The sequence below is a fragment of the Chaetodon auriga genome, chromosome 12 (genome assembly GCF_051107435.1).
Source record: "Chaetodon auriga isolate fChaAug3 chromosome 12, fChaAug3.hap1, whole genome shotgun sequence".
In the NCBI taxonomy this organism is placed as follows: domain Eukaryota; kingdom Metazoa; phylum Chordata; class Actinopteri; order Chaetodontiformes; family Chaetodontidae; genus Chaetodon; species Chaetodon auriga.
Genome location: NC_135085.1, coordinates 604,576 through 621,793, shown reverse-complemented (window position 1 = coordinate 621,793; position 17,218 = coordinate 604,576). Strand labels below are relative to the sequence as shown.

At 40.9% G+C, this 17,218-nt stretch overlaps 1 protein-coding gene across 4 annotated transcripts in view; it reads left to right on the top strand.

The window, feature by feature from the left end:
• Positions 1 to 95: 95 nt before the first annotated feature.
• Positions 96 to 17,218, top strand: part of xkr4 (XK related 4) — a 77,141-nt gene continuing 60,018 nt past the window's right edge. For all 4 annotated transcript variants that reach the window (XR_013077901.1, XM_076745928.1, XM_076745927.1 and 1 more), the window contains exon 1: positions 96 to 2,239. Coding sequence is in view for 3 of the 4 variants with exons in the window: in XM_076745928.1 (XP_076602043.1) it covers positions 1,545 to 2,239 (695 nt within the window). In the remaining variant the exon portion in view is untranslated. The remainder of the gene's footprint in view (positions 2,240 to 17,218) is intronic.

The window sequence follows — 17,218 nt, the reverse complement described above, 5'->3', positions numbered from 1 at the left end:
TCTTGTACTTAAGCACTGTCATGTCCATGGTGATCTACTGAAAGGTATTGAAATCTGACTGACACACTTGACCCTTGAGAAACTTGACTCAAAACAGCATATTTTATTCCAGTTGTCAGTAAACCTACCAAATATTATTTTGAAACCATTTCTTCCATAGTGCCTTGGAAAGTTGAAATTGAGCCTCTTATCACAGTATTTGCTAATATGGTAAATGGTTGGTTTGTTTATTTAGCATTTTTCTAGTCTTAACAACCATTCAAAGTGCTTTTAAAGTACGACTAGTTGGCCAGGAAGCCAACTGCTCATTACCACCCTACCTGTTGAGCAGCCACCCAGCTGGTAATGTATGTTATTTTTCGAGAAACAAAAGTTGAATATAAAGTTGGCTTATAAAAGATGATTTCCCACATAAACATTCTGGTTCATTGAATTTATATCAGACCAGATTTAGTCCAAAAGACTCAGAGCAGCGAGTTTGTTCTGAAGAGCAGTCAATAGAAAAGATAACAGTAAAGACAATGAACCTTCGTGACCTTCTTGTCTTTTTATGGTCAGCCCCATCCATGAACTTTAGTGCACTTTAGGTCTTGGTCTGTTTTCCTGGTTTAATGTTAAACTCTACAATACTATTTTGGATAACGATATTCTCACAATTCTGTGGCAACAGTTTGGATTAGGTTTTGAATGAGAGGCAGCCTTATCTTAGATAAATTAAAAATTGCACTGCACTGTGTACAATGATTTGGTGATTGCTCTGAATGTTTTGAGAACTGTTAAAAGTTTTTAAGAGTGTGCAGTCTCTAGAGAAGCTGCTAAAAGTAACAGCAGGATCTGTCCATGGTGCTGGAAACCAGTCTGGACCTTGCAGGACTTGAGGCTGTTTCATCTCGGTTTTTATTTTAATATATTAAAAAAAAAAACCGAGATGAAACATGGGAGATTTTTTTGTCAGAAGGGGGCTTTGACAAAAGTCTTTACTTTGAGCTCAAATGGTATGCCAACAGCCAAGAGACAGGCAGAGAGAGAGAGAGAGAGGGGGGGGGGGGGGGGGGGAGAGGGGAGAGGGTGATGTCATAGTTTTTGGTCTGTGCCATGGAAGAATCAGATGGCTTCAGCCTTCCCCTTTTCCGTGGCTCTTTTGTCCACCTTCATTCCTAACATCTGACTCTGAATCATCTCATGTGGGGCAGAGAGTGACGAACTGCAGATATACAATCGTTCAGGTAGGCTCTCTGCGGGTGGAGGAAACAAAGCGGAAAACCCCTTCTGTCAGTTGGATGAGCAAATCAGACACAGAAGTCCAATAAATACGTGGTATGGACCAAAATATCGGTGCAGGAACGGGGCGACCTCCAGTCTTCTTTTTTGTCTTTATTCTGTATTATGTACAGGCAGTTTAGAGGAGGTAGTCCGGCCCAGAAAGGAGGAGGAGTAGGAGAGGCGCGCAGGAGGGTGTCGACGGAGAGAGGCAGGGTAGAGGAGAGAAGGAGGGAAGGTACAGAGGAAATATAATAGAGTAGGAATATTACAAGCTTCTAATAATGGCGGCTAAATCGGACGGGGTCCTGAAGATGAAAAAGAGCGACGTGGCCTTCACACCCCTGCAGAACTCAGAGTACTCCGGTTCGGTTCAAGGACTCCACCCGGGCACACAGCTCGACTCTGTGGGCACCGGAGATGGGGACTTCGCCAACGGCGAGTCGCGGTGTTGCGGCGGGGGAGGCTCCAACACGACGTGCCTTCGTCTGAATAGGGAGCAGCAGAAATACACGATATGGGATTGCCTGTGGATCGTAGCCGCAGTGACTGTGTATCTGGCCGACGTGGGCACCGACGTGTGGCTGTCGGTCGACTACTACCTCCGGCGCGACTACTGGTGGTTCGGCCTGACGCTCTTCTTTGTGGTGCTCGGCTCCTTCTCGGTCCAGCTGTTTAGCTTCAGATGGTTCGTCCATGATTTCAGCACGGAGGACGGTGTGGAATCTGCCGCCGATTGCGGCCATATGGATGGGAATAAGCTACTGAGTAGCTCTGCCTCACACGGCGACGTTACCGCTCAACACCACCCGGCCACGCCGCAGAGACAGGCGTCGACCGCTAGCAAGAACACCACGACCAATAGCACCGCGAGCACTGCCGTGGGCAGCAGGAGTAGGAGACGATCGGCCTACTACTCCTTTTCCGTCTGGTTCTGCCAGTCAGTCATCCACATCCTCCAGCTGGGCCAGATATGGAGGTAGGATGGAGGCTGGGATATGTGTTTGTTTATGCGTGTGTTAGTGTGTAATCAAATGAATCAGTGTGTAGAGGGCTTCTCTGACAGTAGTTGGCATTCTTGGCGCCATTGTGGCCTCTGAATGACGCCAACTCCTACAGCATGACTACCAACTGCCATCCTCAGCATGCCCCCCTTCGCAGGCCAACACACATGATGCTGTGGGAAGCTTTTAGCTCATTTCTCTCCTATATCCTTATCAACTGTCCATGCAAGATAACACAAGCTAAACTGTGTAATATAACACAGAGGGAATTGATCCTTATCTGTCAGTCAAATATAATGTCACACAGTGAATGCTGTTGTTGCTGAAGTTATTTCCCTTTGTTGCAATTGGAAAAAAAAAAACTTACTTGGTTGGACAAAAAGCTTCTGGGTTTAGTCATAAATTTCAATGAACCTTAACTCAAGATACACATGGTGGCGTTTGACAGCAGCTGGCCCACAGTCATCTGTTAAATCAATGTACAGATAAAATATCATGCAGCACACAGTTCACTGAGAATAAAAGGTGTAGCCTGCAGCCATATAGAACTAACCTGTGGGTGCACATATTGTAAAGTAACCAATGGTGGAAAAAGTATTATGATTCTTCAGTAAAAGTAAAAAATTCGAAAGTATTTATCAGCAAAATGTAGGCCTACTTAAAGTAAAAAAATATGCGTTGAGAAAGGCTCCTATCGTTGTATGGATATTATTGGAATTAAAACAGGGGCCGCCGTGGCTAAGGAGGTAGAGCGGTCCTCTGCCAATCAGGAGTTCGGTGGTTCGATCCCTGGCCTCTGCAGTACACATGCCGAAGTATCCTTGGGGCAAGATACTTAATCCCAAAACTGCCCTTGATGCTGTGCCTTCAATGAGTGAATTCATATGTACGTTGCTTTGGATAAAGCATCTGCCAAATGACGAATTGTAATTGTAAACTGTAATACCATCTTAAATGTGTAAGTAGGATTTAACTGCTGTAGTTGGTCGAGGTGGAGCTATTTTACATTTAGATTTATTTGTCCTTCTGCAAGGAAAATTGATTCCTTCCATACAACCTCATCTTACACAAAGACATACATCAAACTCGACAGAAAACATCAAGTTGGTCAGAAAATATCAATCATTTGATCTACAGTTGGGTGGTTTTATCTGTAAGAATGCGTCATAATTTCTAAGCGGATCATATGCTTTGTTTATAACATTTTCAACACTCAAAGTAGCTATTAATTATAGCTGTGTCAATGTTTTCCTCAGAAAGCTAGTGGAGTAGGTTAGGGTTTCAACAAACAAATATTTTCATAGTTAATCTGGAAATTATATTTTCAATTAATAAGTATCACAGTCTGCTTGACCTGGACTGCACGTATATACAAATATAATGGCACTTAAAGTGTGCCTTGTAACATTTACAGACTAGTTTGTAATACTGCATACTGCATAGCACCATGACTAGTCTGTGTTTGTTTCACTTAATTCAGACTGGAATTAGACAGTACCACCCTGTGACCCTGAACGAGAATCAGCAGGTGTAGATTTCTGAGTATGCCCCTGGCATTTAGAATTTCTATGAACCTGTAAATTCGTAAAACCTTTTATTACAGAACTGCAGTATTTGTTTGTTCTTGGGAGTTCATAAGTTTAAATCAGTTTTGTCAATCAGTGGTGATATGTGATGGAAAACTCACATATGCAAAATGAGATGTGAGATTGGAACCACTTGAAAACATGTCCATGGTGTGATATTAAGTTTTCTGATTAAGACATTTTGCATGGACATTCCTGGATTATGGAGGTGAAATTGTATGATTCATTTACTTCAAATTTTTAAAAACAGGTTACGCTATAGTATTTGTGACATTCCACTCAAAGTAATAAGACGATCTGTTGATGTTTCATGCAAATCTAGATAGCAAACTTAGATTATTGTTAAATAACAAACAACTTGCTTGAGTAGAATTGTCCTGAAACAATTAATTTGTTGACAGAAAATCATTCACCAACACATTTTTAGAATCAGTTAATTATTTAAGTAGTTTAAAACGGGTTGCAGTTCCTACAGCATCAGAATTTACTGTTTTTCTCTGTTCTACATCATTGTGATTTTGGTGAGAGGAAGTCCATTTTGTGTTTCATTACCTATTATATAATGAAGGGCAATACGTTACATCTCTAGTTACTTCCTCTAGTAGAATGATTACAAAAGACTTGAATGGAGTTTGAGAAACTGAACCTCTTCTGTGACAGATCATATTTATAGTGCAGGGGTGGGGAACATCTGACCTCCAAGCCAGATGTGGCCCACAAGACAGTTTGATACATCCCCCAAGGCAAAAAACAATTCAGAAAGCAATTCAGAAATACAATGTATTCTCTAGACAGCAATTACTTTTTCTTGTGCTAAAACAAAAATAGTGGACTAACCTAACTATCCTTCTGAATGCAACACACGTCACACTTGTGTATCATAGCTGACATGCTTTGTGGCGACTGTCAGGAAAAACAAATGTGCTTAGATAAAGATAGCACTCTTCGGCAGAGTTTGGGTGCCCAAAGCAGTTTTCAGAATACCGCATTCTGACAGAGACTGTTATGCAGGCAAATTTTTGGGTGAATGAGGTCATGGCTACGAAGCTGAAACCTCATTCGGAAGGAGAATTTATGAAGGAGTGCCTTGTTGCTGCTGCAGAGCTGGGAGCATCAGACAAAGTCAAATTTGGCCAATTCATGGAGATGAAGAGAAAATCTATCATGGAACGCAGTGATAGCAAGTGTCTGTGTGATTTGATCTTCATCGTGGAGTTCCTCTCAAAGCTGAACGTTAAGCTCCAGGGTCCTAACTAGCTTTTCAGCTCTCTGCTTGCAAATGTGAAATTATGTAAGCCAAATCAAAGCCATGACAAGTGCAACTGGAAAGAGGTGACACTGTGCATTTTGGATCGAGTGGCCCATGGTGGAGTTGGGGTTATGGTGTGGGCGGGCGTATGTTATGGACAACAAACATGGGTGGCATTTTGAATGCACAGAGTTACCGTGACGAGATCCTGAGGCCCATTGTTGTGCCATTCATTCACGACCATCACGTCATGTTGCAGCATGTTAATACATGTTGCAAGGATCTGTACACAATTCCTTGAAGCTGAAAACATCCCAGTTCTTGCATGGCCAGCATACTCACCGGACATGTCACCCATTGAGCATGTTTGGGATGCTCTGGATTGGCATATACAACAGTATGTTCCAGTTCCTGCCGATATCCAGCAACTTTGCACAGCCATTGAAGAGGAGTGGACCAACATTCCACAGGCCACAATCAACAACCCGATCAACTCTATGTGAAGGAGACGTGTTGCACTGCGTGAGGCAAATGGTGGTCACACCAGATACTGACCAGTTTTCTGACCTCCCCCCAATAAAGCAAAACTGCACATTTCAGAGTGGCCTTTAATTGTGGCCAGCCTAAGGCACACCTGTACAATATTCATGCTGTCTAATCAGCATCTTGATATGCCACACCTGTGAGATGGGATGGATTATCTCGGCAAAGGAAAAGTGCTCACTAACACAGATTTAGACAGATTTGTGGACAATATTTGAGAGAAATGGTCTTGATGTGTATATAGAAAATGTTTTAGATCTTTGAGTTCAGCTCAAGAAAAATGGGAGCAAAAACAAAAGTGTTGCATTTATATTTTTGTTCAGTGTATGTATGAGAGGGGTTTTGTGTTTACAATGTAATATTTTATTTAAGATTTCATTACTGCCGACAATGTGGTCTTGTCATATGGATGTGCATAATACACAATAGAGATGGAATAGGGTGGATATGGGATGTGCTGTGTACTGTGGAAGTCTGTTTATTTTCCTTAAACAGCCAATGGACCAACTGTGGAGACTTAAGTTGTAAGGTAGGTTGCAAAACTGTACGTCTTTGTAATTGTGTTCAGGTCAGCCTCTGATTTCTGAACTCAGCAGGAAGTCCAATTCTTTCTGTTATGTCCCTCCAGTCTCTCTCCTTTTCCTCTCATCTTTGTAGATTTATGAAGGACATTCATAAATCCTCAGGATATGCACAAATTTTCCACTCAAGTTATATTTTCAACTCACTGTATCAGTTCATGATGCTCGAAGTGAACATCTAATTGCATCTTTCTACTGAATGTGTATGTACAGTAATTGCCCTGCATTGAAAATTCACTTGTGCTCTCCATGAACACATAGTCTGAAACAGTTATCTCAATATGTGGACAAACAACAAGAGCTCCGCCTGTATCAGCTCTATTTGGAAAGTGTCCTGAGACAACTTTGGTTGTGATTTGGCGCTATACTAATAAAATTGAATTGAAAATTGCACCTGTGTCCACCATAAACTGATGTTCTTGTGGATTGATGATGACTGGCATTGGTAGGCTGATATTGTGGTTGTATTGAGATGATTGGTGACATCACTTCTTCCTCTGGCTGCTCTGGGCACCTGTGTTGTTGCCATCATGTGGCTGGTCCTGTCCATTGGATTGGTAGGACAGTCCCATTCAGTTCTTCGATATCCCACTTGGTTACATCCCCAGCACACATCCTCAATGGGCAGGTTATCTGACGGCAGGTGTTGCTGCTGCTGTTGTGGTTGTAGTTGTGGTTGAGGCCCTTAATTGGCCTGTTTCACATTGTCCTTATCTTTCTTTTGTCTGCACAGTTCTTCCAGCTGGAGCTGAGTGAGCTTGCCGGGCAGTTCTTTGTTCTGCTCTTCTGCTTCTTTCTTGTCCTTTCTATGCTGTTCCACTTGATTTTGTGTGTGTTCGGTGGCCAGTCCATCTTCATCTGCCCCACCACACTGTGGGGCATATTTGTACTGGCTCTAGTATATCTAGTATATTTCTTGAACATTACCTCGAATAAATTCTCTGGGGTCATTTTGGCATTCCTGGGGCTTTGTATCTTCTGCCTTCACTGTCATTGTAGCTTGTATTTCCATTTTCCTTTCCAATTTACCATTCCCTTCCTGGCTTTCTACCACCCAGAACAGTCCTGTTCTAAGGGATTTTTGTCTCTGAGCTATTTGGTGGGTCTGGTTTATACCCCAGCCACTCTTCTTTATGCTTCTCTTCTTTTCCTGATTTCCAACTTCTCTGCTCAGCATGACTGTCATTGTGGCTTTCCCTATTGTGTAAACCAGCACCTTTTTTTCTGCTTTTTGCCTACCCTTTTGTTGTTGTTGTCTTTGACTTTGTCATACTTGATGTTTGTTTCCAGTTCATCACTTCCAATTCAAAGCTGTCCTGTATTAGCCAGTATTGGTGTCGCACACTGCGATCGGCTGGCGACCGGTTCAGAGTGTACCCCGCCTCTCGCCCATTGCTAGCTGGGATAGGCTCCAGCCCCCCGCAACCCCGAAAGCTCTACTGAATCTTTGCACCCTTGTGTCCTTGCCTTGCACTAATTGGTAATGACTTGAAAATCTCTGGTTCATCCTTCGACTTGTCCTAATCAGCACTAGAGATCGACCGATATGGATTTTTCAGGGCCAATACGGATACCGATTATTAATAATCAAGCGAAACCGCTTAGCCGATATTTAGAACCGATATTTGTTTGCAGCAAAAATGAAAATTTTGGTGTCAAAATATAGAGTAGCACACCTGGGATTAATTTGAATGCAGTGTACTGTTTGTTTGCTTTGTGTACACTGAAAAAAAGACCTTAACTTTTTGTAAAATAACACAAACACAAAATCTTAATTGAAATGCCTTTAAGTTTAATTATTTTTAAAACAAAAAGTGCAGGGGCCTTTCAGCAGCATTTCTTAAAACTCACTCAAAGGAATAAATAAATAAAATAGCTCCCTGAATTTTTGAAACATCAACAAAATAAACTGAACTGAACTGTTCTGAAATATGGGTTAGTTTGAGTTTGGTTTGAGTTAGTACTCCCAATTCAGTAGCACCAGATTGTGGTGCAGAAAGCAGAGCTGCTCAGCGTGCTCTCCTGTTAGGCGGCTTCTCTTCTTCTCATAAAGTGCAGAGACTTCTCTGAAGACTTGCATGCTTATATTTATTTATATATATTTAGAGAAATAAAGGCACATTCTGAATCTCAGAACAGTAGGCTAGATGTAAACTCTTGTGCTTAGAACTGTATGTCGTATTACATAAATAAGAATAAGGCACTTAGCAACTGTAAATGCAAACAATAAAGGCTTCATTACACACGTGAGTTGTAGACGCGACAGTAAGTTTATTGATTGAAAATAAAACAGCATAATCTCCACGACGTGTGCTCTCTGCCTGACTCATATCCCAAGACTTTACGAGTGACAGGCAAAAAGACGATCATTTAACACCAGTAGTTAAGTTGCTGCGCCATAGTGTAGTGAGAGCATGAGCGCTGAGGGAGAGGCGATTGTAAATAAACAAGGACATGTTAGCGTGTAGTACTGTTAAACTAGGCTATAATCACCTCTGGTGTTGTTTATTGATAAGATAAGATAGACTTTATTTATCCCACAATGGGGGGAAATTCACATGTTACAGCAGCAACAAGACAGACAGTGCCATGTAGCCAATCAATGAGGACTGTGGGCAGGACATTGTTATACAGCCAAGAGTGGTGACTTCATTGAAAAACCAGGAGCCGCCCCACTGGCTGAGACACGTTAGAAGATTTATTATTCCCAGAAAGTAATGCTAACCGAAAGGGCCTATATTATTATTATGCGTCTGGCCCCAGTTATAAACCGGTTGCGGCAATTATAATGTAGCGGTGCGTCATCATGAAATACGCCTTGTTGAAGTTGTGAACAGTTTCATCTCCAGAGCCAAACAGCTGAATTCAAGAGGTTTTCCTCCCTTATACTTGCTATAGTCTATCTACCAGTCTGTCGTTATGTCATCTTTTTTTTATTATTATTATTAGTAAGTAAGGAGCTTCAGGTCATGTTTACTTGGTTACATCTTTTTTTTTTGTTTTTTGGGTGTGTGACACTATTTATCTTGCAAAGTCGTATGCTTGATGTGATTAGACAAGTAGGCTGGTGAAATGTCAACTCTGAGCTTGCATGTTATCACTGAAATTGATCATATGGTTGTGGTATTTTTAAAACTTCATCATAGAGGGTTTTTATTGCAACTTCAACTGACTCTGTTGCCTTACCTCTGCTGGATCACCGGAGCAGTTGTCTGCTTCTCCTTGTCTGTGGCATTGCATGTAGAGGCTTCAGTGTTGATTGGCTGTCACTGACTCACTTGTGCCATGTAGCCAATCAGTGAGGACTGTGGGCGGGACATTGTTACACAGCCAAGAGTGGTGACTTCAGGTGGAGAGATGGCTGCATCAGAGCCAAAGGAGTCTGAGTCTGACAGAGTCTCTCAAACACCAAAACAAATGGAGTCCACAATTGTCTCAGAGAGGTAATCCATCCAACTTCATGAAAATCCCCCTGCACCTGTCTCAAATTTCTCCACCTTGTGATTTGCCAAATATTCAGTTTGATCAAATGTGTGTCCTAACAACACTCAACACCTTCTGGGTTTTTGTATGTGGCTAAGATGTAAACCAAAAACGTGTTGTTATTCCTTGTGTTTCTGTCCCCCCTAATATAATGTTCACTGCCCATCTAACAGCTGCAGCCCATAAAATTACAAATGCAAGAGCAAATGCTATTGAAAACAATTTAACTCCTGTGTGTCTGTGCAATTTCTACAATTTCTGACAATTTTTTATAATTGCTTTCTTTTTTATTTTTATTTAAAATTCTCACTCTTTTGTATATATACTGATGGTGTTTCTAATTTGCATTCACTTCTTATATTAATCTGCTCTACTGATGCTGCTGTAATCTGGAATTTCCCCTCGCTGGACAAATAAAGGAATATTGAATTGAATTGAATTGAATATCCTGCACCTCTCCATCTGGTTGCAGAGAGTGGTAGCGACAGCATCTTGTTCTGTATTGCCTGTCCTCCCTTAATGGAAACAACTAACCAACACACTATCATCACATTAAGCACCCACTCAGTCATTTCACCTTTGTACATACTCACACAGTATGTCAGTTTAGTTCAGTTCTCTTCATACATCCATACACATCAAACAATACTTTCACTTTATCAGTTTAGGTGCTTTGGAGGAGAGGCTACAGCTTGCTTTTGCCTCGATGGATGCATACTGCCCTCAGATGCAACCAGCATATGCAGACTTAGAAAAGGCTCTGTTGATCTAAGAACTAGCAGCTCCGTCCAGGCATTTAGCTCCCTCAAGCCTCTCCTGGCTGGCTCACCAATGATTAATTCATATTCAAAGAGGGGATTCAAAGACCCAAGCCTGGGCCAGATGGGTGCAGGGCCTCATTTGCATAACTTAGAAACACTAAAATAATTACCAAGGGTCAACAGAGTGCAAAATTTGAGAGATTAAACACTACCTACCCTTATAATGTCACTGGGGTACTTTTCACAGGTATTGAAAAAGCTTAAATGGACAACGTTTTAGAACTGCGTTATGCAGACTGCAGTTATTTGATCAGCTTTCCCTCATCCTACTCTAGAGAGCTGCTGAAAGCCTACAAAAGCCATCTCTGACCCCTGTTGAGCAAGCCCAACTGTATTAAAACCTCCCCAAAAGCTGTACATAAGAGGGACAGATCATGAAGCCAGTGGTCCTCTCTGTTGTCAGTTTGCAGCATCCTGTTTGCCAAAAGTCGTCATGCTGGATCTATCAGAACTCCTCACAAATCATTACGACATGCAGCCGAACACATAACTGTAACCAAGGAATACATAAATCATTATTTAGAATTAATGTTGATTGACATAAAAGTTTAAACATAAAGCATTCAGGATTTCACCCTTACACCCATTTATCAGGACTCAGAGTTTTCTGCAGCTGCTGCGGTTAAGGTGTCAGAAATAAATTGTCCATTTTTTGCAAAGGACCTCTCTGTAAATGATGCAGCAAACTCTGTTGCAAACTTTTGCCTTAAAAAAGATGAGCATATTATGAGTCACATTACAACATTGTTAATGAGTTACAGGACCACATCTGATTTCTCAATAAAAATAGCAAAACAGTCAATAATGCAAACTGTCTTTTCAAAGGTAGTGTTCCTAATTGCATATGGAAGATTTTATTAGATATTCCCTGTTAGGCCATATTGGTACTAGTTAGTGTAATACATTATACGAATACAGAGTTTGAAACAGTGGTCAAATCAATGCCACAATAAAAAGTCAAAAAACAAATTCCTTCAAGGCTCAGTTAAAGCTAGCATATACTGCTGAAATAATGGGAGGCCAGACTTTGGTTTGATTTAGGGAGCTACAAGATGAAAAACTGCCATCAGTCATGAATGTTGGTAACCCAGCCAGAATGTCGACCTTTATTATTGTTTTGTAGACTCATCTCATTCAGGCTAGTTCTTTTTTTTTTTTTTCTTTCACACCATAATTTCAGCTCTCAGTTCTTTGGGAGTAGATTCCTTCACAGCAGATTCTCCTGTGAGAATCTTCTCCTGTGAGAATCTTATCTTCTATATGATGCTTGCTATTAACTCAAGGACGAGTTGGAAGGATTACTGCTGCAGCCAATGACTTCTTTGCTTGCTCTCTTCTCTGCAGTTTGCACTTCTGTCTTCTGTTGAATACATCTAATTGCATTCTTCTTCTCTTGTTTGGGAATGGTACATATTTGAAGATGGATGGAACACAGACAAATTTGATACTTGTTTCAGTGCAGTCTCAGTGTGTGATGTTGTCTGAAGCCAGACTGATATCTGCCCAAAAGGCCATTTACATATAGAAAGTTATTGAGTCCCTATTTGCACTCGCATTCTCTTTACCTTTTCAGGAGCAATCGCATCAGTAACTTTCAGAGTTTTACAGTCAAAATGATCAAAGAGTGAATCAACAGAGCCTAGTATTAAGATTACTGTCATGGTCATAGCTTCCATAAAAAGACAGGTAGTATGATCATTTATATACCTTTTTTTTTTTTTTGACAGAAATTGATCTGGTTTGGATGTCTGGAGAAACTGATAGAGAACATAGAAACAGTCAGAAAGGCCTATGCCCCAGACAACAACGCTAGCAATATCAATACATTGATAATAACCAAGTCCACTGTCTGTGATGAAATGATTATTATGCCACATTCCATTTTGCAGTGACACTTGTTGTTTTCTTGTCTTAAATCCAGTGCATCTCTTACCTTTTGGCCCTCCCTTAAAGCCCAGACTCACTCTAAGCGACATGTTTTAGTTCAGCTCACTATGTGCTCACTCATGTGAGCCATTGTTTCCAAAAACCTGGCCAAGCCAACGGCCCCTTGGAGTTTGATATGCATCCATCATGCTGTTGTGGTGCTAGTGTTTGGAGCAGCCAAAAAGGGAGAAGAGAGTCATCATATATTAAATAGTCGTTTATTTGGTTATATATTGTATTCTTGTTCTTCTTATTTTATTACATTCTAGTGGGTTTTCAGTTAAATTAGTTCAGTGTTTTTTTAAGTTCAATAAATGCATGATATTTACAAGGTCACTGAGTAACCATGTTAAAATAATTGTGATCTCAATGTTCATGTTATGATTTTTGCTATAATTGAGTGGCCTTAATTGAGTGAAAACCACATGTTCGGAGCCAACAATCTCCTGAATTTCTCAAATTCTCTTCTGGCTGGTGATAGAGGGCCACTGATAAACATTTACTGATAAATAGTGTGTTCACTCAATCAGTATCAGTCTTGCTTCAGTATCTCTGCTGTTTCATGATGCCTTTGGTATGTGTGCTATGATGTTTTTCACAGTTGGTTGCACAGCCAGAATATACAGGATTTCTTTCTGTCATGACACAGAGCAAGCGCATACAATGCTCATGCCTTTACACCACTTTACATCTCAAAGTCATCCACAATGATCTGAGACCCAGTTGTTACCTTTCAGAATTACCCTCATTCCTTACATTGTTATGATTATGAAAAAGTGGCATCATTCTCACACAGTCCATTCCTTTTGATTAAGTCCCAGTGGTTTAAAAGGATCCGGAGCTGCTGTCCGGAAGCAGAAAAAACGAAGATATCACCTCAAGAATGCAAGCAAAGCAGAGTGCCAGCAGCAAAGCATCTACACTGAACAATGAAGTGTACTGGGATAAAGACGAATTCAGTAACGAATAAAATGCATCATTAAATTCAATGAAAATCGAAAAATTCATTGAAATCACGAGACGAGCTGCTCTAGTACAAATAAACGGAGAATGTAATGATAACAGAAAAGAGTAAAGAGTGAGGCACTTGTCAGGCGGACAACAACACAGTGACTATGGCAGTGGATTTTATCTGGCAGCCATATTTAGTGGACAATGGCTGCCATATCGGATTTTTAAATGACGCATTTATTTATTTATATATTTGGACACATGATGCAATTTGGTGCTTGTATGTACATTTGTATAATGGTAAATGCAGTAATGCTGTAGTATGCCCATAGTAAGAGCTGAGAAATCAGTGAGGACCTGAGTGTGTCTCATATTTTCACCGTTTGTACACTCTGGTGAAGTGAAGAAGTGGGCTGTTTATGTACCTTTTCAATAGTGACCAACGTATTGGTTAATCTGCAGTATGTTAAAAATAACAACCAATTCTCATCAGCATGCAGGTCCCAGAGCCAAAGTGATACCTTCACATTTCTTATTTAGTTTAAACAATATTTCTAAAGCTGATAATGTTGGTATTTGATTCTTAGAGAACAAACATTAAATTGACCAAGCAATTTGATATTCAATATAACTGGAGTGGCTATGATCCAGGAGGTAGAACTGATCTGCTGATCAGAGGTTTAAGATAAGATTGGACTTTATTGATCCCACACTGGGGAAATTTAGGTATATTGTCAGGGCCTGGAGCCTTCCATGAATTGACTCTCCTCAGAGACCTCTGCACATCAGCTGTGTCGAGACAGAGTGCCTCTTCATCCTCCTGGGGGACAGCTTTCACCGCAGGAGTGCTGTTTAGTGCATCAAACCTCCCAAAGAAGATGTTGAGATTGTTGAGGAAGTCAGCATCATTATCGCACGCAGGAGGGGCTATCTTGTAGTCTGTGATAGCCTGTGTGCCTTGCCACATATTCCTGGTGTTGGAGGCATCATGGATTTGTTGAAAAAAAAAATATATTATCTTGTCCCTAAATTAATGAAGCAATGAAAAAAAAAAAAAAAAAAAACAGCTGGTGTAAACTGAAGTGCATTGAAATGAAAACTTGGAACCTGAAATGTGATGGGAGTAGTAAAGAAGCTGAGTGCTGCTGAGATGATGCTGAAACAACTCAAGGGATAATTATATGCTGCCAAAGCTGGAAGTGGAAATATAAAGCCTCAAAACTGTGAAAGAAGAAATTCTTCATACAAACTCACTGGTGCCTTATTGGCATAGTTATTTTATAGGGATTTTATTTTGAAGCTACCGTATCACCCTGTTTAGATAGTTACTCTATGGGGCTTTTACTCAATTAAAAAAAAAAAAAAACAGCCTAATCCTGAATTCCATTTTAAAATCGTTACGTTCCATCCGTGGTTTTCTGTTCAGATAAAATTACTCTTTGGGGCTTTTATTTAGAAAAAAAACAGCGTCATCCTGAGTTGCCTCTTGAAGGACAAGTGTATCAGATTTAGGGCCGTCTATTGGCAGAAATGGAATATATAATATTCATAATAAGAAAAAGTCAAAAGAAGCCAAAAAAAATTGGTTTACCAAAAAATTCAAAATGGCAGAAGATTTTTTTGGTGCAAATGGGCGTGGCCTTTTTAAGTCATCAGTTCATGAGTTATTGCACTTGTCTGTAAAGTATGAATACTTAAGCACTTGAAGTTATTTAGTCTTAAACCTTCAAACATTCCTCCAGACTTCCTTTATAAATTTCATTACTATTAGAAATTATTTCAAAACACTCAAACATGTTAGCATAAAGAAAAGTCATAGCATACATCTAATGAAGAAGATGTATGTTTTGACATTGAAACTTTAATCCATGTCCACCTGCTGTAACTAATGTCCTATTTCGTAAAAGCCTTGCTCTCAAAGGCTATTGCTAGTGGGATAAGGGTGAAGCAGGATATGGTCTGTGCTACACTGGGTTTTTATTTTGCAAAAAGAAAAAACAATAGCATGCCATGCCCTGCCAGTACATCATATGTAATTGTGTATAAAAGACTGCCACAAGCACCACTACAGAACAGCATTAGAAAATATCCAACATTTCTGATGAGGGAATGAAGACTGGGAACAAAAAGAACCTTTTGTTGTGAAAGAGGAGAGATGAAGGTTATGTACTGTAACAAGGAGCAGAGAAAGGGATGAAGACTTTCCATGTGTTAGTAAGCAGGACACAGACAGCACACAGCTTGGATACCACAAAACCAATCACTCTGAAAAAACGCTCAGTACAGAGTCAGTCACAGAGAAGTGCAAAGCATCACACAGAATGAATGAAAGAACAGGGGAAGGACCAAAAGGCCACAATAAAAGTCTTCCACAGATGAAACCCCTCTGATGCAGTGAGATAGAGAAGTGCACCTAGTAAACATCCTCATGAATCCCATGACAGAGCCAGAGGGAGAGCAGATAAGTCACCAAGTCTTTTTGCAGATATCAGAGCCAAAAATGAAGCCGTTTTAGCTTACAGCAACTTGAGTGGAACCTGGTCCACTGGCTTAAATGAAGCCTCAACCCGTGTGCAGAAACCCAATGTTAAATTGCATGCACTGCACGCCCTTCAGAAAATGCTTCATCAGAGAGTTGCTAAACACTGGTCTTTCACCAGACCCCTTGTGGCCAGATGGAAGAGCAGCAGCATAAGTTTTAACAGTGCTGAAGGCCAGGTTCCTGTCCACAAACAGCTGGAAAAATGAAAGCACATAAGGAAAGACACACACAGTCAGGTCCTGTCCCTTCTCTACACACCAATGCTGGGAAGCTGTCCTTTTGGCTGTGTAACACACTCTGTGCAGCCCTGGCGCCCTGCAAAGTACAAACAACATCCTGAGAGGCCCGAACTCTCTAGATGTTCCGATTGAGCAGCCATGCCGACAAACGCCGCCCTATTAATTCCTGATCTCTCCCCCCACCTGAGAAAGAGTGTCTCCAGTGCCATGAGAGCTGCCACAGCCAGCCTGACAGCATCCACCACAGGCATGGAAAGCACACCTGTGCCCTCCAGTTATCGGAATCACCAGTCTTTTCTCACTCAGTTCAAAAACTGAAGGATCAGTAGAACTGGAGGGAAGGCATACAAAAGCATCCTGGTCCATGACTGATACAGAAAACACGTCCACCGCGAGCAGATGGTTGTCCCATGCTCTTAAGGAGAATCACACAGTGCACTGTGCATTCCCACACACAACAATAACCTCCCCCACACTACTGAACCTGTTGCAAACCTGGGAAACCAGGTCAAGATGTAGGTTCCTGTCCCCCTGACAAAGACCTCCTCTCAACATGATGTTCATCCCAATGTTCAACTCTCCATACATGTATGTACACTGCCCTGAGAGAGTAAGGGAGGAGGGAGCATGTGTTCATCACGGCAGCCATCTGGCAAGCTGCATTCAACACAATTTATTCTCAGCTATTAATTGCTATTAATTAAAGTAGTGAAATATGCAGCTCTTTTCAACCTCCGTGTTAAAAGTTTTAAGTAGAGCCCTGAGAAGTTTGAGTTGAAATGTGAGTTTTGATGATTTTGCAGTCACTCCACCATACAGCATTTTTGCTTCAGCACCCAAATATTTTCATTCATCTAGGTCATTAATAGGCAACTAGATTTTTTAGTTTTGAAGGGAGGAATTTCATGTAAGATGGAGGAATGTGTATTATTAAAATTGTTCAACAGTTCACTTGCTGTAAGGGATGAGCAAGACAAAGGAAAGGGGAAGTTGAAGGCAGTATTGAATTCAGCACCAGAGGGTGAGTTAAAAA